The sequence below is a fragment of the Filicampus tigris genome, chromosome 17 (assembly GCF_054856515.1).
Source record: "Filicampus tigris isolate MCC_2025a chromosome 17, RoL_Ftig_1.0, whole genome shotgun sequence".
In the NCBI taxonomy this organism is placed as follows: domain Eukaryota; kingdom Metazoa; phylum Chordata; class Actinopteri; order Syngnathiformes; family Syngnathidae; genus Filicampus; species Filicampus tigris.
In genome coordinates this window covers 10529214-10551484 of record NC_141233.1, presented here as the reverse complement: position 1 = coordinate 10551484, position 22271 = coordinate 10529214, and the positions used below count along the sequence as shown (strand labels likewise).

The window sequence follows — 22271 nt, the reverse complement described above, 5'->3', positions numbered from 1 at the left end:
CTTTTTTGAAAAGCCTCCATCAAACTTGCAACTTTAGACAAGTGTCTCCATTTAAAAGGAAGTTGGGTTTGTCAGAAAATCTTAAGAAAGGCAGAGGACTGTCCTTTAAGGCTTAGAGACATTTTGAATGCAATAACCATGTTTGGGCTCAAATTGCAGCTGAAACAAACGACGACGTTACCCGCAGCTACAGTTATGTAAGCATAACAAAGGCAAATGTCATTGAACTATTTAGTTGAGGGAAGGGTAAAAAAAAACAGCTGGATGGCTTGAAGCTTTATTTTTACAAGCCATATAATTTCGTAGTAAATGGTAACTTGCACTAGATAATGTAACGTAATGTAATGTAAGTTGGAATTTGACAAAAAAAAAAAAGAGTGAGAGTTCAGCAAATACTCTTGGCTTTTTTACTGTTGTATTTTACCGGTGGTGGAAAATGAATGACTGAATAAATGAATAACAGTGATGGCAAAGAGAATACGTCATCAGAATGTACAAGAAGGCTTGCTCAGTTAACCCCAAACTTAGTGTTTTTCATTTGACTAATTTATAATTATGGCCTAAAGTATTTTTGATACAAATACTGTATGTACTGTAATTATGACTTTTCTACTTGTTAGTGATCGACTCAGGTATGCTATTCCTTTTTGTACAAATTTGAATAATATCGTCGCCGTAGGAACAGGACTCCTTCATTAAATGAGGTTACCTTCTTTCCACCGTTGCATGACCGTTGATAATGTTAAATAGTTACTTACAGTGCCCGCTAACACCAGTCTACACTTACTCATATTAAAAAGAGTGAATGAACAAAGACACCCATATTAAAAAGAGTTCATGAACAAAGACATCCAACCCCCTCCTCACCCCCCCCCCCCCCCCCCCCAAACAGGATGTGTCAACCGAGATAAACAAGTTGGCCACTCTTGCCTCTATTTGTCATGTGTGTATATTACTTGAGATTAGAGCTGAACAAGTTTGGAAAATATATATATATTTTTTGTTTAGCCTTTCAGTCCACTAGTTTAATGCCAACACAGCTTTGACGTGGTGCTATAACCTTTTTGGCAACAAGCTGAACACAAATGGTGCAGCACATGTGTAAACAGACAATACAACAGTACTCAGTCATACAGTCTTTATCCTTTGCATAGGACGACTAATAATACTGACGAGCTCAGGGGAGTTAAATGACTTAATAAACAGTATAAACAGTATATGTCTGTCTGTCTTATACTGTCCCCAGGTGGCCATTTCATTGACGTAGTGTGACAAGAACTGTGATTATTTTTAATTGTATTTAATTACACAATTACAGTAAAAGAACTGTCGCGATGCAATGCATATAAAAAAAACGAAAAGCGAGTCATGTCTCTTTACTTTCCACAACAAAACTGACAGTTTTCTTATCAAGTGGTGAGCCACACCCTTTTAAACTCGGAAACATGTTTAACAGCCAATCCCGTTGAACTGAAACAAGCATAACTCCCTCCCCTCCCTTTTAAAGATCCCTGGCGAATGTCTCTCTCGTATGCTTTTATTGTGGAAAACAACAATGAACATTTCTTCCTCTTTTCTGACATGCTTATAGACCAAACCAGTTACTGAAAGACAAGTAAAACATCACTCCCTCTTGCGTTATTGCTCAATTGTTGTTATTTAGTTTGGTTTTAAGCGTTTAACAATACCAAATAAACAACAATTAAGAAACAGTAAACGGGAAATAAACTTTTACGCGAAATAAGTTTTTATCCAGAATATCCAATTTTAACAATACCCGATAGCTGCAGCCTTATTCCCGAAACTTCATGCACACTACATCGCCTTTTGAGGTCTGAAACTATAATTGCTAACAGATCTTTGTACGGTACTGTACTGAGCAGATGTTATTATAATTACACTTTAGGAATCAAACATCTGCTTCATTTTTTAATGAACCCTTAGACCTACTACGTTATTGCATTTAAATGTTGGTCAATAGTCTTAGAGCTGGTGTTTGGTATAAAAAGTTGCAGAACCAGTAGCTTTTATAAAACAAAACAGATGAGCAAGGTAAATAGAAAAAAAAGTTGCTGCGACTCGGCTTGTCCCATCAGTGGTTGTAAAAGCATTGATTTGGTTTTTTTTTAAAAATACTCACTCGTTTTCCTCAATTGGAAATTAAACGTTAAAATTCAAGTTAAATGTAATCAGTTAACGTTGGCAAAAGGACAAAAAAAAGCTCTTTTGCAAAACGGAAAAAAAACGCCATGAACGTAACCTAAAATCGGACTAACATGACAATGTTTCTTCATTCCATACAGCAAAATTTAGCAGATGCTAAGTGCTCCCTCCATACCTGCATATTGGCATGAGCATAACGCTGGCTAGCCCCATTCGCTGGTACTTGGGAGGGGAGCAAAGCTAACGGCTAACAAGCTCGCAAAACATGTAACATTTCCGCGGCCACTTTTATTAACACTCGCTGAAAACGTCGCACAACCACTGCGAACAGTTAAACAATAAAACATACAGTTTGGAAACATCCGGCATCCTTACCTCTTGTCTTCTTTTTAGGCCCAAACCATTCTAGCTATTGGAAAGCTCTTTTCTTTGTCTTTTCCACTTCCAATTACACGCAAAATGGACCCAGCAAAACGCCGTAACAGCTAAGACCGTACAGCCCAACAGACGGTCCCCATCTCTTCCTCAATTAGGGTTCACATATCGGGAGGAAAACGAATTAAATCATTTTTTCGGACGTTCGTTCATGTTTTTAATCCAGGAAAGAAGTGCCTCCTAAGGTAAGGCTGCTAGCTAAGTTCAGTAGTCAGCAGGTACCACAGACAGGAATGGATGCATGGAGGACAGCGAGCCTGTGTTGCGTTCATGGACATGGGACACTTTAACACTCAGGTCACGCAAATCCATGTAAACACAAGCGCGAGTTGCTGTCAGAAGTAAAGTTCGCACGTCTTGCCCGATATACAACACGGGTGTGTTCGGCTGATTTAAACATCAAATAAACAAGTATAATTTTATTTACATTGTTTGCAACAACTACTAGGAGGTGAGCTAAACAGAGACATTCTAAAGAGGCGAAGACCAAGGAGCAACGCGTTCATTCGCTTATTTATGATCATGATATTTCCAATTCAAAATGCAACATTTCGGTGACGTCCATACCTCAAGTAATGACGTCCATTCTTGTCGTTCGTCACGATCTGTAAACCACATTTGAAAACGTAAAAAGACGGTGTTATTTGAATAATTTCCTGCTCATAAGATTAAGCTTTTTTCGTCTTGAACTGAATGTTGATTCAGCATTTTCACCCTCTAACGCCACAACTTCCTAACTTCATGTTTCATCCAGCGAACATGTGATTTTAGCGCCCCTAGAGACATTAATAAAAACTACAACCTAAATCTGTGAATAGAACGCTAATATGTATCAAATTGTAAATAAAGTGCATAATTATGAAAAATAATCTATAAAAACAAATTTCATTCAGTATATTTAATTTACTCTAATTGTATTACTCTATTAATACTGATTCTTTGTTCACTGATGTACTGTACAGTAACATCTCAACTCTTAATATTGCAGAAAACTCAAATGTAATTTAATTAAAACGTATTCATTGACGACTGAGTGAAATATTTAATATTATTTACATTCTAATGTTATAGCTAACAAAAACCTACAATTCACAATATCAAGAAATTACGTGGGGAAAAAATCCAAATGATTTTTAAAATAGAAATTAAGTAGGAAATAGACTTTTGAAGTATTAGTATGTTTAATGACTGTACTATACAAGTTTAACTTTTCAACAAATACAAAAACTTTGCTCTCAAATTAAATACTCATATCCTGCAACTTTTTAATCAATCTACCATTGTCATTAGGATTCAAATTAACTGGAACCGAGATGAAATTTAAAGTTTCTATGTTAAGATGGGTAAATTCAAAATGAACATTTTTACAGTCAAATATGTATTAGATTTTTTTTATTAACTATACCAAGTAATGCTATTAAAATGAATGCTTTTTAAATTTATTTATTCAGTTTCATTTAACAGGTTACATATTACCATTTTCTATAATATGATATAGGTAAGGTTGCGAGCTATACAGATGAAGCTTGGCTAAAATATACTTTAGTCAAGATGGAATACAAAAAAAGAGCATTTTACAGCTCGGATAGCTTGCGCGGCTGCCCTGAGCAGAACCAACAAACAAGAACATTAATAATCCAAAATCATCATTTTGTAAATTTCTAACAAAACTGTACAAGCAGTTTTCCATGTCATTAGCACTGACTATATGCAGGAATGTAGACTGCTAAGAAAAGAACATAGCACACTATTACAGCCATCTCATCCTCATTTCTTTTTCTTCTTCTTCTTTGGCGGTTCCTGATCTGAATCACTGCCACTTCCGGAGTCTGAGCTGTCCGAGGATGAAGATGATGACGAAATGGTGGAAGAAGATGATGAGCTGTCATCGTCGTCGCTGCTGCTGTCGTCGTCCGAAGATGAGCTAGAGGAATCGCTGCTGTCTGAGGATGAGTCACTGGACGAGCTGCCCGAATCGCTGCTGCTCCCACTCGAGTCTTTAGCCCTGAGAGTAAGTAAAGGAAACACGTCAATAAGTGAAATCAGGAAGAACAATGCAGTGGGATAGACGTGAAACGGTATGAAAATATCTCATTGCGCTCATCGGAAATACCACAATATTATTTAAAGAAAATAAATCACTTGATAGTCAAAATTAACATGTTTGATTTTCAATATCCATCCATCCATTATCGATACCGCTTATCCTCACAAGGGTCGAGGGGCGTTCTGGAGCCTATGCCAGCTGTCTTCGGGCAGTTGATTTTCAATATGATAGTATGAAATTACTAAACCCAATGTACCTTTGGACATTTGGTAAACCGTCACGTTCTTGACACGGTATTGTGAAATACTTACATTGTCAACCCTCGCTCTTGTACTTGTAAGAAAATTAAGGCAGCGGAGGCGTGCTCTCTGTTTTTAAGCCTTTGACACTTCACGTTCGTGCTCCGCACGCTGATTTGCTAGCTAACAGCCGATCAGAGTGACCAAATGTCACGACTGGCGGCGCCGATTCAACAAACGTAAACGCCCACAAGACGCTTACAGACGGGTTACGACACTACGACGGTGGCCATTACACTAATCAGGCGGCGCTTAATGACGCAACGACCTCCAACGTCGGTTTGGTGTATCAGGGCCTTTTCAATTATAACATCCAGGCACTATCAGCTCACATTGGTTTCCTTGCAGTCGAAGAACAATAACAGCTGGTGGGAGTAATGTGACATTAAGATGGTAAACAAGATACTCACAGAATTTTGAATTACGAATTTTCAGTGGGAAGCTCTGGTAGATGAAGTTAGTAGTTTTAGACTTCTGGTAGTCTTAGTATTAAAGGAAGGAGCGGTCCTTGTTCTTTTTAACTGGTTTAGGGACTTTGGGTTAGGGCTACATCCCATGAACAGTGCGCTCCGCTAAAGTCTCCCCCGCACCGGAGGTTTCAGTGATGTATGACATCGAACGTGGAAATGCTGCGTGCATGCAGTTCATAGACCCCAAACAAGAAGGAAGGACACAATACACTAGGAATAGTTGTCTTTTGTGCTCACATTTTGAACTTGTTTGCAGGTTATGTGGAGAGCAAATATTGCTTTGTGTTTTATACAGTGCAATACAGTCTTGTGATAAAACATGTTTAAAAAAACACTTTTAAAAAAACGTGTGGTCGCAGAACAAATTAAACAAATAAGGCAACTTACTTCTTAGTTTTCTTCTCACTGGAGCTTTGTTGTCCTGGTCTGCAGGGAGAAAGCAAACAGCTTCTAGAGTAGCTCATAAACACATATGTTGACGCATGTTCCGGTATCAGAAATTGATTGAAACAACGCTGCCTTTGCATTACAAGATGTGAAGCGACAGGAAGTACAAGATGTGAAGCAACAGGAAGTGACTTACCCGGTGATGCTCCTGGGTTGATTCTCAACCTCTTTCAGCTTTTTCTTCATCTCAACTGTTCTCGAGGGTCTGTGCACATATTTCCGCTTCCCAGTGCATTCGTACGTCCAGTGTCCCATCTCCAAACACTTCTGGCAACGCACGTGTTGTTTGTTAGCCTCCCTAAAGGTGGCATAAAAGACGACAAAAAAAAAAAGAGTAGACTTCATTGCTTCCAGTTGGCCTTTTGAATGAACATACTGGTCTGTAATAATTTGTAAGAGCAGCACAGTGGTCAACTAATTGGCACATCTATCACATCTTCCCGTTTCCCAGAGTCAGCTAATGAGGGAAATTAATGGATGGACATTTTGTAAATGATTTCATCAAAACCTCAGGGGTATGTACAGTACCTATAGGCTATGCTCATTTCTTCAAATACACAAAATTAAAAATTAGGTCAATTTCCTGTTATTTGAATAGATTGCCGCTACATTAAAAATAATACACGACTACGAATACAAAACAACTTCAGATATATTTTGTTATAACATGACGGAGAATGAGGTCAAGCCATTTGTCTTTTAATGCTAAGGCAAATGAAAAGTATACTGGGTTTGAAAAAATGTCGATATAACACTGTAGTCAAACCAGGATACCGAACTGGAACAACATTTTTTAATTATTATTATAAAGAGATGAAAACTTGCTGCTTTTAGTTTAAACAATGTTTGAAGACGCGAAAGACAACGCAGCATTTTGAGCTCTATTTGAGTCCGGTAGCGTTGACGTTTAGTATTAACCATCTCGACAAGAGATCATTTAGTCCGCATAAAAACGGTCGGATTAAAAATATAATTTTTTTTTTTGTTCGATTGTTGTTTGTTCTTCATATAATACTCACGCTTGGCGCCTGGCGATTATTCTGTGCATGGGAGTCGCCATTTTTAATTTTATATTTCTTCTTCGTTTGAAAAAAAAAAATGCAGTTCTCTATTTTTAGCAACCAAGTTTGCCTCGCGCCCTCTTTGGCAAAGGTCGTATACTACAACTGTTAATGATCAAGTCACTTTCATTCACTCGCATTCTGCATTTGGGTGGCATACTATTAATTGATTATTTAGAAACAGTGGAATATTGTATGAGTTTGTATCTGCAGAATATCTGTATCCATTGCATTGTATAACATTCTACGTGTATACTTCATCTTATAAAAGAGAAAGTCTCACTTCCTGTACAAAATGTTACAAACATTCGTCAGAACATAACATTTGCATACATTACATAACACTGCCTTTTGCTTTGGACTTAGTTCAGTCATTTTGCAAGCAGATGCTGAGGTTGAGCATTTGGTTATCTTTTGTCACCCTCCCACATTCAACTGCCATCATTAACACCCATACTGACTCTTTTGGCAGTGCCACCGTATCACAAACACTGTAACACACTTCTGTACTAGTTTTCTTCAAAAGCAGTTTATCTCCTATCAGCAAGGTGCACCATTTATGTAACGTATGTGTGTTTTATATATATATATATATATATTTTCCTTTTTTCCTGTATCATAATAGAAAAGTGAAGGAATTCATTAAATACTATTCAACAAAGCAATTGAACGAAGGATGGTACTACACCGGCGCTCGGAGGGGCAATAGCCGCATCAGAAATCTGTGTAACTCCAGTTAAGCCCTTCCAGCATTTTCTTTGATATCAATCAATCAATCAATCACATTTTATTTATATAGCACTTTTCATACTCTAAAATGTATACTTTCTCAGCCCCCCTATGTATCGGTCAGCCCTGGAAGAACAAAAAATCGTGAATTGAATGAAATATTTGTTTCAAAATGAAGTTATTTTTTATTTACAGTATATACACATTTTGATAGTGATTGATTTCAATTGAAATGTTTTTAAATAGATTTTATGTAATAAATTTGCATACTGATTTAAATAATTCTGTAAAACTACTGATGGGACAAGCCGAGTCGCAGCAACTTTTTTTCTATTTACCTTGCTCATCTGTTTTGTTTTATAGTAGTAGTAGTAGTAGTAGTAGTAGTAGTAGTAGTAGTAGGTGGAGGAGGAGGAGGAGGAGGAGGAGGAGGAGGAGTATGAATCCATATTCTAATAATTGAATATAATTAAATTTGAAATTTTCAAAAATTAATTAGCGTACAATTGTATTTAACGTTTGAAGTTTTAATTTGTATTTTGTAAAATTGGTTAATTGTTTACAGATATCCAAACTGCTTATATATGAATGTAAAAAAACATGTTAAAAAGATATATGATATGATATGATATGATATATGATATGATATGATATGATATGATATTATATTATATTATATTATATTATATTATATTATATTATATTATAAACTTTATTAATAGAGCAAAAACAACCATAGCTCAAACAAACTAATAAAACTACTATATTAATTTACAACATGACTTATTCCACTTGAAAATTAACAAATAAATTATATGTTTAAATATACTCATAGTATACGTATAGTAATAACAGAATGTAATTGAAATGTTCTAAAACACGTTCTGGAAATATGTAGAATAGCTGAATTGTCACACCTTTAGAAAGATCCAGAACGATGTTTCTGGAAAGACCCAGATCTCGCGACACCTGATGACGAGACTTGGCGGAGACCACTATTGAAACTGCATGCAAGCAGTACAGATCGGAAACGCCGGGTCAACGGTGAGGATTATGACTACAGGGTACCTTACCAACTTAAGGGATCCTTGAAACTTCTTTGCTGGACTTTTACACCATTTTATAACTGGAGCCGTACGCGCGATATATTGATAATAAACCACAGGTTACGACTCAAGTGAAGTTTGAAGACTCGGTTCAAGATGTCTGTGGTGGGATTTGACTTGGGCTTTCAAAGCTGCTATGTCGCTGTAGCCCGAGCCGGTGGGATCGAGACCATAGCGAACGAGTTCAGCGACAGATGCACACCGTAAGTACCTGTCACTGAGTTATGTTTTATGACAATTATCAAGCGAAATGCATTTTTATTCATAGTTTGCCGCATCGGTGTTGGGATAATGTCACACGTGAACGAAGCGTTTTTTATGACTCGCCGCTAGTAGCCAAACTTGATTTCTCTTTAAATGCTCAAACCAGCCACCTTGATTTAAAGTTTAAATTAACGTTTGTTTGTTTCAGTGTTTTGTTTTTCTTTTCAAATCTTACAAGTGTCACGAATGTGGCTACAGCTCGCATCGTGTTCACAGAGCAACCACGTTTGGCCACTCGAGCTAGCTTTGTTAGCCAAGATCATAGTTTTTATTAACTGTACATTTCGGAGGCTGAATTCATTTACCGTGCAACCGCGGGCGGGCGGTGCGGGTCTTACGATTAGCGTTGATTTAGGCTGGGTGGTCCAAGCACCGCCCAACTGGTGTGTTTTGTTGTCGCATACCGCGCTGCCAAGGTGACGACAGTAGGCCATGCTTGTTGGAAAATTCTAGCAATACATACGGAAATAACTTTATTTGAATATTAATTTTTTTGCTTGAGATTTGGCAGTTATTCTGCATTATTCGCCATGTTCATTTACAGCGATACACTGCATACTATTTGTTTATGCCTGTCCAACTTTAAAAGACACGTAATTAGAATAATATAAATGTGTTTGTAAACGTGCATATGAATTGGCATATCAGCATGTAAGATTACGTTTGCTTGATTGGAAAATAATGTACGTATCATGAGCATGCTTTATAATGACAACAGCGTTGGATTTCCAAAAATAGTATTTGAAATATTTGGTTAATAAAAAAAAAGTAAATTAAAATGTACTACAATTTAAGTACTTTATTACATTACACGTGCCTTGGTACTTTTTTATATAAACTGCAGAAATACACTTGGAAAAACAGTAAGTACATATAAATAATTTTTAAAAAGTACATGCAGGCAAATCTAAGTTGTAAAATACTCCTTATTAATTAGTAAATGAAGTACCTTTCAATCATATTTTTCTAAATTGACGGGGAAAAATCTAATCAGATTTAATAAAACTCATATTTCATTTGTAAATTAATTTTCTTGAGTAGAAAAATAATATACCTTTTTAATGTAATATATTAGCCATGAGCATGCTTTTTCATGAGAACTGTGTTGAATTTAAAAAAAGACTTAATGTTTGAAAGATTTATTTCACCAAATAGAAACAATTACTATGAATTATATTATTAATAAATAAATTAAAGTTACTCCACTTGCATTAATATTTTTTTATATAAATTGAAGAAATGCACATGAAAAAACCGTAAGTACATGTAAAAAGTAAAACAAAAAAGTATATGCAGACAAATGTAATTTGAAAAATTCTCCTCAATGATTAACAAATGAAGTACTTTTTTAAACATCTTTTTCTAAATTGATGAAAACGTGTTATCAGATTTAATAAAACCAATATTTTGTATGTTAAATTAAGGTTTAGAAAATGTAAGATAAAATTCATTAATGATTTTTTTTTTTAAAAAAGGAATCACTGACCTTGAGGAAACTAACACGCATAAAGGAACCATCAATCCATCCATCCATCCTTTTTCTATACCACAAGAAATTGGACCAGCACCTGTCAGGCTTGTTTCCTAAGAGATATGACCGCTCTTTGACATCACACACACAACACTTGTGTTTGACATATGTGTTTGTGTGTGATGACAGGCGTGTTTTGACCACGGCCCGGTGGGACACAAGTGGACTCGTGCACGCCACTTCATGAGCGTTGACAGGCCTTTGATAAGAAATGTGTGTGTTTAAGAAATATTGTGATTTGAGATTGGTGGAAAAACAAACAGTGAACCACCTTATCATCGGGCATATGTTCCAGAGCCACCCCCAATAAGCGGAAAGGTGTAATATAGAGAAAAGAAAAAAAAACAACTTTGAATAATGACCCACAAAATAGCAGGGGTTCACTGTTACTGATTGTATTCAAAAACTCCTCTGTTGATGCTAGTGTAGAGGACTCAAGCATGTGTTGTAACTGAACTTGTATGTGATATCAGGTCATTTGTCTCATTTGGACCACGGAATCGATCCATAGGAGCTGCTGCGAAGAGCCAGGTGAGTATGCCCTTCGCCAAAACTACATACACAGTGAACTATGTCATGTTCATCCTTCGCTACTTGCGTCCAGGTGGTGACCAACTGTAAGAACACGGTTCAGGGCTTCAAGCGATTCCATGGCCGGGCCTTCTCCGATCCTTATGTTCAGTCGGCCAAGTCCAACCTGGTGTACGACCTTGCACAGATGCCGTCTGGCTTCACTGGTATTAAGGTGAGATCTGTTAAGGAGCCTTTTTGAGTGATCATGTTTGAGTCACACCAGTATAACGATTCTACAAATAGTACCATGATACCTCAACGGCAAAAACAATACCAAATGTTTTTCGGCTTGACACTTTAGTTCAGTAGATTTCAAACATTTTTTTTTCAAAAAGAGGCCGAGCGTCCTTACTTCAGCTTGTTTATTATGCCCAAAAGAAAAATAGGTACTGTATGTTTAAAGAACGAAAGCCTGATGAGCACGTTGCAGTAGACTGGAGCATATTTTCTTATGCATGGAGGGGACAATACCTTAAGCAGCTATGGCAGACAAACATCCAAAATATCTTACACCACTCAGTTAAAGTTTACTGTATGAATCTGACACCCGAAACAATATGGAACTCAAAATTGTACGGTATATTGAAGCACCAAATTGTTTAACAAGCCACATAATTTCGAATCGAAAGTCTACTACCTTAATGTAACATAATACGAAACGCCATTTACGGGATAACAAAAATTAGCATCACTGTTACAGTAATAAAAAACAGGGACTTAAATGCTGGAAGGCCCATGATTTTTCATCAGTGCTGCTCGGGTGGCCACATAGGACCACACACTACCAAACCAGATGTACTACAAAAATAGCATTTTAAATATGGACAGAATAGTTGATCTTGATATATTTCAATTTCAGAATACATTTTTCAATGCATATAAAAAAGACAACAAAACAAAATAACTACGTACTGTAATTTTTTCCCCCATGCAAAGTGCTCTCTTGCAAAAAAAAACATTCAAGGACGGCACAACATTTCTGCACATGGAACCAATGCAAGAACTCATTTTATATATTTTTTTTCACAAAAATCAACTCAGATTTTTAATATTATTGAGGGACTATGGTGTTCTGCATATAATACCAAATCTGCCCAAAAAAAAAAAAATTGACCTACTCACATTGCATTCTAAGATCCAATGTAAGTGCAACTATGACATGTCTGCCACCTACTGGTGATTCGAGATATTACAATGTAGAATATTCGCTGTTCGGCAGTTCTCATTTGTAGGTTGTTTTTTTTTCGTTTTCTTCAACTTTCTTTTTTTCCCCAGATTTTATTGTTATTTTTTTTTTTTTTTTCAATTAATTTGGGCATTGCCCATTCTTCTCATAACCCTTCAACCAACTACTACTTGAACACAAATGGGTGACCTACTAACACTTCCTGAATGTCAGGTGATGTACATGGAGGAGGAGAAGTTGTTCAGCGTGGAGCAAGTTGCTGGCATGCTGCTGACCAAGCTGAAGGAGACGGCTGAGAGTGACCTGAAGAAACCAGTGGCCGACTGCGTCATCTCTGTAAGCAACTACGCCTCATTACCACCATATGATACGAGTAAAATGAATCACAAGCTCAACCACGAAATGCATTCAACTAAAAAAATAAATGAATTTTAAAAAATCAGTTTCCGGGGTGTGTAAATACATTGCCGGCTGTCCTCGTGACTTATGTAGTTTGAAGCACTTCACACTGTATATCATGAGTGTTACAACGAATGAGATGTGCTGATTCTTGAATTTGTCAGTAATCTGTAAATTTCACTATTGGTCCCTCAAAGCCCCCACAGGCCAAGGCTCCTCATTTTTGTGTAGAGTTTTTTCCTTTTTTGTGGATTCCAGGCAAATGAGTGATGGTGGCCCCTTTTCCACTGCATCGTACAAACTTGGCTAATACTAAGTTTCTATTCGTCTGTTTTCTCGCAGCCCTCATTCTCCTCTAGGATATCCTCAACTGCTAGAAATGACAAAAACAAAACACAAGCTAATGCTACTTTTCCCGTCCACAGGTTCCCTGCTATTTCACAGACACAGAGAGAAGGTCTGTCATGGATGCCGCCCAGATCGCCGGCCTCAACTGTCTGCGACTAATGAACGAGACCACAGCCGGTACATTGGCACACACCATCCGTATATAGAACCCCTTTATTATTACAGTGCAACCTCAAAAATCAAAATCCACTGATAGACCATCATACAATCTGAAATTTCGGGTAGGTCAGCATACCTCATATGAGCTCTGTTCAGTGAGCATGTTTTATTTGGCTTGAAAAAAATACAAATAATATAAATATAAATAAATATAAATTTAAACAAAAAAAAACCATGACACTTATTGCAAAAGAAGGACTCTCTTTAATAGTATTAGTGTAATAAAATTTGAAAAATTCAGAACATGTGAAGAGAAGTAGGATTGGAGTTTTGAAGTTACGTAAAGTAAATCATTCTCAGCCAGACATGTCACTTATCAAAGTGAAAGATGTCGGTTTGGGTTTGGTATTGTGTAGCAGATCTTTCTGTTAAACATAAAAAATGTCATATAATTCACAGTCACAAACTCATGTATGCCATTCTGGTCTGACTGCCTATTTTCACTGACTTGCTGAAACCTTGATTTATACTTTTCCATAAACTCCCACAAACCTATTAACTAACAAGTCTGCTGACATTTTTTTGCCTTCCTAGCAAAGATGCCTGTTGTTTTTTTGGGGGGGGAATATCGTTCAGCAAAGTCCACTTAAGGCAGTTCAATGTTGCAGTAATGAGGAGAGTGACTTAACATCGCAATTGTCTGTGTATTGCAGTGACCTTGGCTTATGGTATCTACAAGCAGGACCTGCCAGGTCCAGAAGAGAAGCCCAGGATTGTTGTGTTTGTCGATGTGGGCCACTCTGGTTACCAGGTGTCCGTTTGTGCCTTCAACACGGGAAAGCTCAAGGTGAATAAGTATTGGAGGTGTATGGTCACGCAGACATGCTTAGCCGTCAAATATTATCCGCTCGTCCTTCCAGATCCTTGCCACAGCGTTCGACTCCGAGCTGGGCGGGAAGGACTTTGACGACATTCTGGTGAGCCACTTCTGCGAGGACTTCGCAAAGAAGTACAAGCTGGACGTCAGGTCCAAGCCACGCGCGCTGGTGCGCCTCTACCAGGAATGCGAAAAGCTCAAGAAACTGATGAGCGCCAACTCGTCCGACCTGCCCCTAAACATCGAATGCTTCATGAATGACATTGACGTGTCCAGTAAGCTCAACAGGTGAGATACAAATAAACTACATGTGTGTGTTACCATCATCTATAATAATTACTATTTTGTTTGGTGTCCACAGAGGTCAGTTTGAGGAGAAGTGTGCGGGGCTGCTGGCCAAAGTGGAGGCCCCGCTGCGCAGCGTCATGGAACAAGCTAGTGAGTGCATACCACTTTAATGGTAGCTGCATTGTCAATGTCAGCATGTGTACAACTACATTCGGTGAAACCGCAAGAATCTCGCATGATACATTCTGCAATTGAGTTCCATTTTGATGTGGTTTCAGACAACATTTCCCATTAAGATCAATTATATTTAGAATAATCATTTTCAGAATACAAATATTTGCCATCATAAAACGTTTATTAACTGGACAGGCAGTGTTTAAAGCCTCATACCTGTCCTACAGGTGTGAGAAGGTTACCAGTCTTAACATGATGAAAACAATCTTGATATTAGCTTAAATCAATAACAAGAAGACAAATGTGACACATTACATCATTATTTGTACATTAACTGTCGCACAAGTATTGATTTTCTATAGTGCTTGTCCTTAGTGTAGTCGTGGGTGGGCCGGAACCAATTCTAGTTTCCCTCTGGTTGCCAGTCAATCGCAGGACCCATAAACAAACTACCATTCACACTCAGATTCACTCCTATGGACAATTTGGAGCCCCAAATAAGCACGGAGAGAACACGCTAATTCCGTACAGCAGGCTGAAGATGAGATCCGAACCCTGGAACCTCAGTACTGTGAGGCAGAAGTACTAACTACTAGGATACCATTCTGCCCATAATACACAAATATTATTGCCACTTCTATGCTGGCTCAAATGAGGTCCAGTGTTGTGCATTGTCACACGCAATATAACATTTTAAACCATATATTTTGTGGGATCAAACTCCATTTTTGAACAAGCTGTAACACATCAAGAATTGAGATTTGAGTGTTCTGTGGTAAAATGAAGTAGTGATACAAGTTGGGTTTGTTCCGTGCGCAGAGTTGAGGAAAGAAGACGTGCACGCAGTGGAGATCGTCGGCGGCGCCTCCAGAATTCCCTCCATCAAGGAACGCATCAGCAAGTTCTTCGGCAAAGAGCTGAGCACCACTCTGAATGCAGACGAGGCTGTGGTCAGAGGCTGTGCGCTGCAGGTACTGTACAAATGCCAGGTTTTGGGTCCTGTCATACAGTTTGAAGGACAAGCCGCAAATGTCTTTTTCCTCCACACAGTGCGCCATCTTGTCTCCGGCTTTCAAAGTCAGAGAGTTCTCCATCACGGACGTTGTCCCTTACTCTGTCTCTATTAAATGGAACTCTGCATCAGAGGAAGGACTGAGGTAAGACATTTTTGACTGAGATAAGATTTTTTTTTTTTTCCATGCTTTTAATAAACGCTTGTCAAAAGTGCCATATTTGAACATGTTCACATGTGGGCAGCATGTTGGTCTCTTGGTTAGCGTTTCGGCCTCACAGCTCTGAGGTGCTGGGTTCCATGTTTTCCAAAACATACATGTTAGCTGTCACAGGCTCCGGCTCACCCACAAGTTATGACCAAAACATGACAAGCGCAAAACAAATCGGGTGGATGAATGTTGTGTGTTATGACATCGGCCCAAAAGGTCATCACTATCTTCATTTTGACCGTTTTTATAACGTCCTCTATTAACCGTTAAAAACTGTGTATTAACCCATTAAAGCCTAAAGCGTCTGGCTCAACAGCTCCCCAAAACCTAAGGGCAACTATAGAATCACCCTCTAAAACCTGACGTTTTCCCAGAAATTCAACACCTACAAAGTAATTGTCTCATCCCGTAACAGAAACAGAATTCCAAAAGAATTTGAGAGCTTAGACATGTGGCTTTCTGACAGGCAGGGGTTTATTATTATTTTCTGTTTAAATCAAAAATGTAAAAATAAAGTGTCAGTGCAAGAGAAGCACTATTTTGTAATTACAATATCGAGTGGTAATTACTATCCTCTATTCTGTTACAAAGCTGTCGATATTGTCAGTGTCTACAAACATTTTTTAACCATATATCACATTTGACTGGTTCTACTGGCTGTTACTTATTTCAGCGCTCCGGCGATCGACGGCCTGTGCTATTATGACTCAAAACAATTCTGGAACATCCTCCGCGGGCTTATGACACCGTCACGTGTATATTCTGTGGCATTTCATTGGTTAAGAGACAGAGAATTGGATTTTTTTTTAAAAAGAATGACGCTCTCCTGGCTTTAAAGGTAGAAAGACGCAACAGCACTCCCGGCTCTAGTAGTAGAAACACAGTTATGCGCGCCCCGCCTTAATGGGTTGAGTATAAAATAAGACCAATAATAAAACGTAATCTCTTGCTTATAGTCAGACTAAGGAACCTTGCTTGCCATGATGAATTTTGGCGAGTTTATTATTGTAGTGAATAAGTTGAATTAGTTGATTTCTGAAACTTTCAAGATGAGACTGTCAAACTGGGTAGCGCGGCTACATTTGTGCTTTCGTCCAAGTGCATAAGAAATTCCAAAGAAGTATGTTGTAGTTGTCTACAGCTATGCATTTCTACTTTAGCCTCCACTCCCTTTCAATAAAAGAACAGCCGTTTTCTTTTTCCATGACATTCTCTTGACCTGATCCCTGATCCTTTGCAGCGATTGTGAGGTTTTCCCCAAGAATCACGCCGCTCCCTTCTCCAAAGTGTTGACCTTCTATCGGAAGGAGGCCTTCCTTCTTGAAGCCTACTACAACAACATCAAGGAGCTGTCCTACCCCAACACCTCCATAGGTAAAGTAAGCCGGCCAGGGTGCTTCATCAATCGCACAAACAGATGAGGATGTTTATGTGGAGGAGTTTCAATATGTCACGGTTAACCAGTTTGCATGTATCTTCAGTAATTCTTAATTCAGTCATTTCAGTTTGCATGTGCACGTACAGGAATGCCTCTCCGCTGACTGTTTTTATTTGCATACATTTTGAGTGGCAAAGGTGTTTGCTGGAGGTTCAAGAGTTGTATCAGTGTGTGTCAGTAGAGGAGCTAACCATTTCCATCTCTCCCCCACAGGGCAGTTCCTGATCCAAAACGTGGTCCCTCAGTTATCCGGAGAGAGTGCCAAGGTGAAGGTCAAAGTTCGAGTCAACATTCACGGCTTGTTCAGCGTGGCTAGCGCTTCCCTCGTAGAGGTGCTGAAAGCGACAGATGGAGAGGAGCCGATGGAGACCGAGCACACGCTTAAGGATGAGGAGGTATGCGTAGTGTGCAGAGTGTATCCCCCATATAAAAACGGAGGTTTACTGTGCTCTTAAATACAAGCAATATCCTTCCTTGTTGAATGGTCTGATGCTGCCAGAGGTAGGAAAATTGCTGGGTCAAATTTGGCTCCCCTATTAAACATCGGTGCTGTTTATACAGAACACTGAAATGAAAAAATGAGGCAAAAAACAGTGGCTTTTGCAGGCAGTGTAAAAGGGAATAAAGATTCACGTCTGCACTGCCTTTCTGGTCACACCTTACCTGAACATTCAGTTTTGTCATCAGTACGGAATGTAGCAGGCAGGTACAAGGAGTTTCTTTTGTTTCGCTCTAAATGCTTCTCTGGTCCTTAGTAGTCGTTGCAATATACTCCGCCGAGCGGTGTTGGGCAATTTCCAAAATGTAATGCATTATATCTTATTACTTGTTTTCATTTGAAAGTAAGTAACTGAAGATACTCTGTTTGCAATGGTCCCGACATGCATAAGATGATGTCGCCATCTGGCACAAGAGATCTATTTCAGTTATTGCCGTACTTATGGTTTCATACTTACAGCCTACGAGTGTTTTTTCTACCAATACCGATGCATAACACAAGTGTCCTTTAACATAATAACAATGGTACAATAACTACAAATGATGATCTTAATAGGCCCATTTGACATTTGGTTAAAGCAAGCATTAGCTATTTGTTTGTTATAGTTTATGTTTAAAAAAAACTGTTTGCATTACATTGTATTCTTTCAGTGTCACAGAAAAAGGTGTATATTCATTTATGGTGTTACTTCTGTATCTCATTAATTCTAACACTATTGCAGAATATCTGGAGGAGGTAGCTGACGTTTACATCATGTTTGCCTGTTGTTGTCTTTTTCTTTGTCATATCAGAACAAAATGCAAGTAGACAAGGAAGATCAAAAAACTGTTCCTGGGGGAGACAAGAAAGGTGACACAGAGGAGATGGAGGTAAAAGTTGTTGACTCTGAAAACTCGATTCACATAAAACATAATTGGTACCGTATACAAGAAAAATACATCATATCATTGCCCTTTGAGGCATCCAATCAAATTGATTGGATGTAATTCATATACAATATGCAGCCTCTAGAGCAGCGTTTTTCAAACTCTGTGCAGTGTGCCGCGAGATATTGTCAGGTGTGCCTTGGGAAATGATCTAATTTGTGTGCCTGTGTGGTCTAGCGCCTGGTAGCGTAATCATGTATTTGCTACATTGTAGTACTCTTCCATACCAGCAGGTAGCAGCAGCAGCAGGTAGCTAATTGTCTTTGTTTATAGACGAATTAGTGAAGCTTGTTTATCCAAACAGGCCCATGTTTCACACTGAGTATCAGTATGAAACATTATAAAATAATTTTTCCTTTGTGTTTATTTACGGGAAATTCCTTTTCAAGACGTTATAATATAACATAATTCTTCAATGTTAAAAAATGCAAATATAAACAATGTAACACTTATATTGTTGGAATAAGCTTTTTTTTCACAATTTCAGCTGGTGGTGTGCCACGGGATTTTTTCAGTGAAATAAATGTGTTGACTCAAAAAAGTTTGAAAAACACTGCTCTAGAGGGCACATCTGGGGATTGTGATAATACAATATGAAGTTCCATCTTAAAACATTTTTCCCCACTCATGATTTTCAGACAGCCACAGAGGAAGGCAAGCAGGAGAAGAAGAACGAGCCTCAGGCAAAGAAGCCCAAAGTGAAAACAAAGACGGTGGAGCTGCCCATTGAGACCAATTTGTACTGGCAGCTGTCCTCTAATGTGCTAAATACGTTTGTGGAGAATGAGGTAATGTTCTAAAAAGCACCAGGCATGTCCAGCATATACTCAAAGTAGTTATGCTTAAGTCAAAGGTTGGGCTTTAAAAAAAAATAATAATAAAATACTTAAACAACAGTGCTTGCTACTCGAAAATAGTTTAGATTTACAGTAGAACCTCCAAAGTAGAACCTGGATACTGATTGATATCCTTATTTTTATTTAAAAAAATTAATTTTAAAACAATTCTTCTCATATGAAACCATGCCATGTTCCTTTTTTCAGTAAATTAGTGCCACTTTGAATATAACAGAAAAGAAAAACTTTTTTGTCATTTTATGGTGCAGATACAACAAAATAGTGGAAAAATAAAGTAGGGGTTCCATTGTATACACGCTGACTTTGTTGTCTGGCTTCCTCACCTAAATACGACCATTTTCATCACACTGGTCACGTCTGATTGTGGTCATGCCTTTAGGGCAAGATGATAATGCAAGACAAGCTGGAGAAGGAGAGGAACGACTCCAAGAACAATGTGGAAGAATATGTGTACGACATGAGAGACAAGTTATTCGGCCCCTTGGAGAAGTTTGTCACTGAAGCGGTGAGAAAAAAAAAAAAGTATTTCAAAAAATGGCTTTGTTTGATCCCAATTTTCTATTTGCTATTTGTGTGCATCCACACGCAGGATCGTGACACATTCTCATTAAAATTGGAGGACACAGAGACTTGGCTCTATGAGGATGGAGAGGATGAAAAGAAGCAAGTTTACATTGATAAACTGGAAGAACTGAAGGTAAGTTTTTATTGAAAGTATTGCTTGGCATTGGTGCCGAGTAACCAAGATTACTTGATAAATAATTGAAATATGCATTAAAAAAGTCTCATCTTGCCCACAGAAAATCGGGCAACCTATTGTTGACAGAGCCATGGAAGCTGAAGAGCGGCCGAGGGCGTTTGAGGAGCTGGGCAGGCAAATCCAAATGTACTTGAAGGTCATCAACGCCTACAAGGCAAAGGTAACAGTCTAATAATGCTAGCCTAAATGGTTAATGCAAGTTCACATGTCCAGACAATTTATGAATTTGTTTTGCATCCGTAGTTCAAAGTGTGTCCCCATTGACATGCACTAACATGATTGCAAACCACTGAGCTAGTTTACAAAAGTACAGTCAGTGTTGCCAACTTAGTGATTTTTTTGCTATATTTAGCAACTTTTCCGACCCATTCCAAAGAGTTTAATTCCCCCTTAAAAAAAAGCCAGTATGACTGGAATCATTTTCACATTGTTTTGCATAGGGCAAGAGATGAGGCCAATGGAAGGCAATCATGGATATAATCGCGCTTGGTTAGCACAGACATGGTGCTCATTAATTATTTAAGTTGCAAAGCTGTGATTTATCCTCTACTGTAACGACACAGCTGAAAATCATAACACTCTTAAGAAACAAACCTGTTGTCTTAGAAATTACTGTTATTTTATTAGATTTTTCTCCCAGACAAGGGGGGATTTGCTTAAAAACATAAATGCGACTTAGTTTGTCAATGTGTAAAATGTAAAAAACAGCCACGTCACCATTTAATGACTCTTTAATGATGTCTCCCGTACAGGACGAGCAGTATGCCCACTTAGACGAGCTGGAAGTGACCCGCGTGGAGAAGCAGGTGAACGACGCCATGGCGTGGATGAACAACAAAATGAACCTGCAAAACAATCACAACCTCACGCTTGACCCAGTAGTCAAAGTCAGCGAGATCCACGCCAAGTCCAAGGTTAGAAAGCCATGGCCAATTGTTCCATTCCATACACTCGAAACTCCAATGTAGAATAAAATCGGTTCCATCCAGTGACGCTTGCTGGCATCCAGGATGTTCTTATTTAAAAACAGCACATTTAAACCGGGGTCAGATCATGTTTTAAGTAATATTTTGAACATTCTTACTGTCAAAGAGAAGTTAACCACAGCTCTATATGTATTGTTGAATTTGTTTATTTCTCCACAGGAGCTCTACTCGGCGTGCAATCCTGTGCTGTCGAAGCCCAAGCCCAAGGTGGACCCGCCAAAGGAGAAGACTGACAACGGGCCCACCAACGGACAGGAGGGAACGACAGAGAGCCAGTCCCCCGACTCGGACAAAAACACATCCGCCGACACAAAGCAGAAAACGGAGGAAAACAAACTCCCCGAAATGGACATTGACTAACTTTTTGCGCTATTTGCCCCGATTATGTCGCACTTGTAAGGATCCAGAAGCGCTCCCATATCTGTACTGCTCATTGACTTGTTCTATTTCTTCTTGACTACAAACTAGTTCATCTGCAATAGTCACACTGGGATACGTTAATATGTTTGCAGTATATCTTGTCAAGTGCCGACTTGAAGAATCTGGAAGGCTCAGAGTTCAACATAACGTACATTTTTATCCACTTTAAAGTGATTTTTCTTTTTTTTTTTGTATTTAGATTTAAAAGGACGGATGTGTTTGTACCCAGATTCAAACGACGACAGCTTACTTTCATGCAGTATTTCATTTGTTGTCTGGCTTTTCTCATTTTAGTTGTATGATTCTTCACTGGTTGTTTGTGTTTTTTCTACATAATGCTCGCCCAGGTGCTGCTGTTGTTGCTATGTCATCAAAAAAGAAAAAATAAACCTCAAGGACAATGAAGTGATTTTTCTTGTCTTGCTGGAATTAGTTTTGAGTGTGTGATACTGCCTCTAATGTAAGCAAATGTGACTGAATTACTACACAAGTGGGGTGGAAAAGGCACCAATTGAAAGTCATGAACTATATCTGAGCCTTCTGAGAAATTGGAATTCGTAACACTCAATTGTCTTAAAATCAAAATCATACTTTCAACTTTAAAAA

At 38.4% G+C, this 22271-nt stretch overlaps 3 protein-coding genes across 3 annotated transcripts in view; 1 reads left to right on the top strand and 2 right to left on the bottom strand.

Moving 5' to 3' along the window:
* aff4 (AF4/FMR2 family, member 4) overlaps nt 1-2828 on the bottom strand; it is a 35200-nt gene extending 32372 nt beyond the window's left edge. The window contains exon 1 of the mRNA XM_086012662.1: nt 2539-2828. The gene's annotated coding sequence lies outside the window, so the exon portion shown is untranslated. The remainder of the gene's footprint in view (nt 1-2538) is intronic.
* Nucleotides 2829-4021: 1193 nt separating this feature from the next.
* Nucleotides 4022-7037, bottom strand: zcchc10 (zinc finger, CCHC domain containing 10). The gene is made up of 4 exons (XM_086012730.1): nt 6881-7037; nt 5998-6159; nt 5802-5840; nt 4022-4603 (listed from the first exon to the last, which is right to left on the bottom strand). The coding sequence occupies exons 1-4, from the start codon at nt 6919-6921 to the stop codon at nt 4366-4368; spliced, it is 480 nt and encodes a 159-aa protein (XP_085868856.1). The 5' UTR covers nt 6922-7037; the 3' UTR covers nt 4022-4365.
* Nucleotides 7038-8627: 1590 nt separating this feature from the next.
* hspa4a (heat shock protein family A (Hsp70) member 4a) lies at nt 8628-22074 on the top strand. The gene is made up of 19 exons (XM_086012666.1): nt 8628-8960; nt 11026-11083; nt 11157-11297; nt 12525-12647; nt 13136-13235; nt 13931-14064; nt 14138-14382; nt 14456-14532; nt 15376-15527; nt 15607-15713; nt 17020-17153; nt 17431-17612; nt 18508-18585; nt 19281-19430; nt 19879-20004; nt 20089-20196; nt 20300-20419; nt 21012-21173; nt 21405-22074. Exons 1-19 carry the CDS (start codon nt 8854-8856, stop codon nt 21603-21605), a joined length of 2505 nt encoding a protein of 834 aa, XP_085868792.1. The 5' UTR covers nt 8628-8853; the 3' UTR covers nt 21606-22074.
* The last annotated feature ends 197 nt before the right edge of the window (nt 22075-22271 follow it).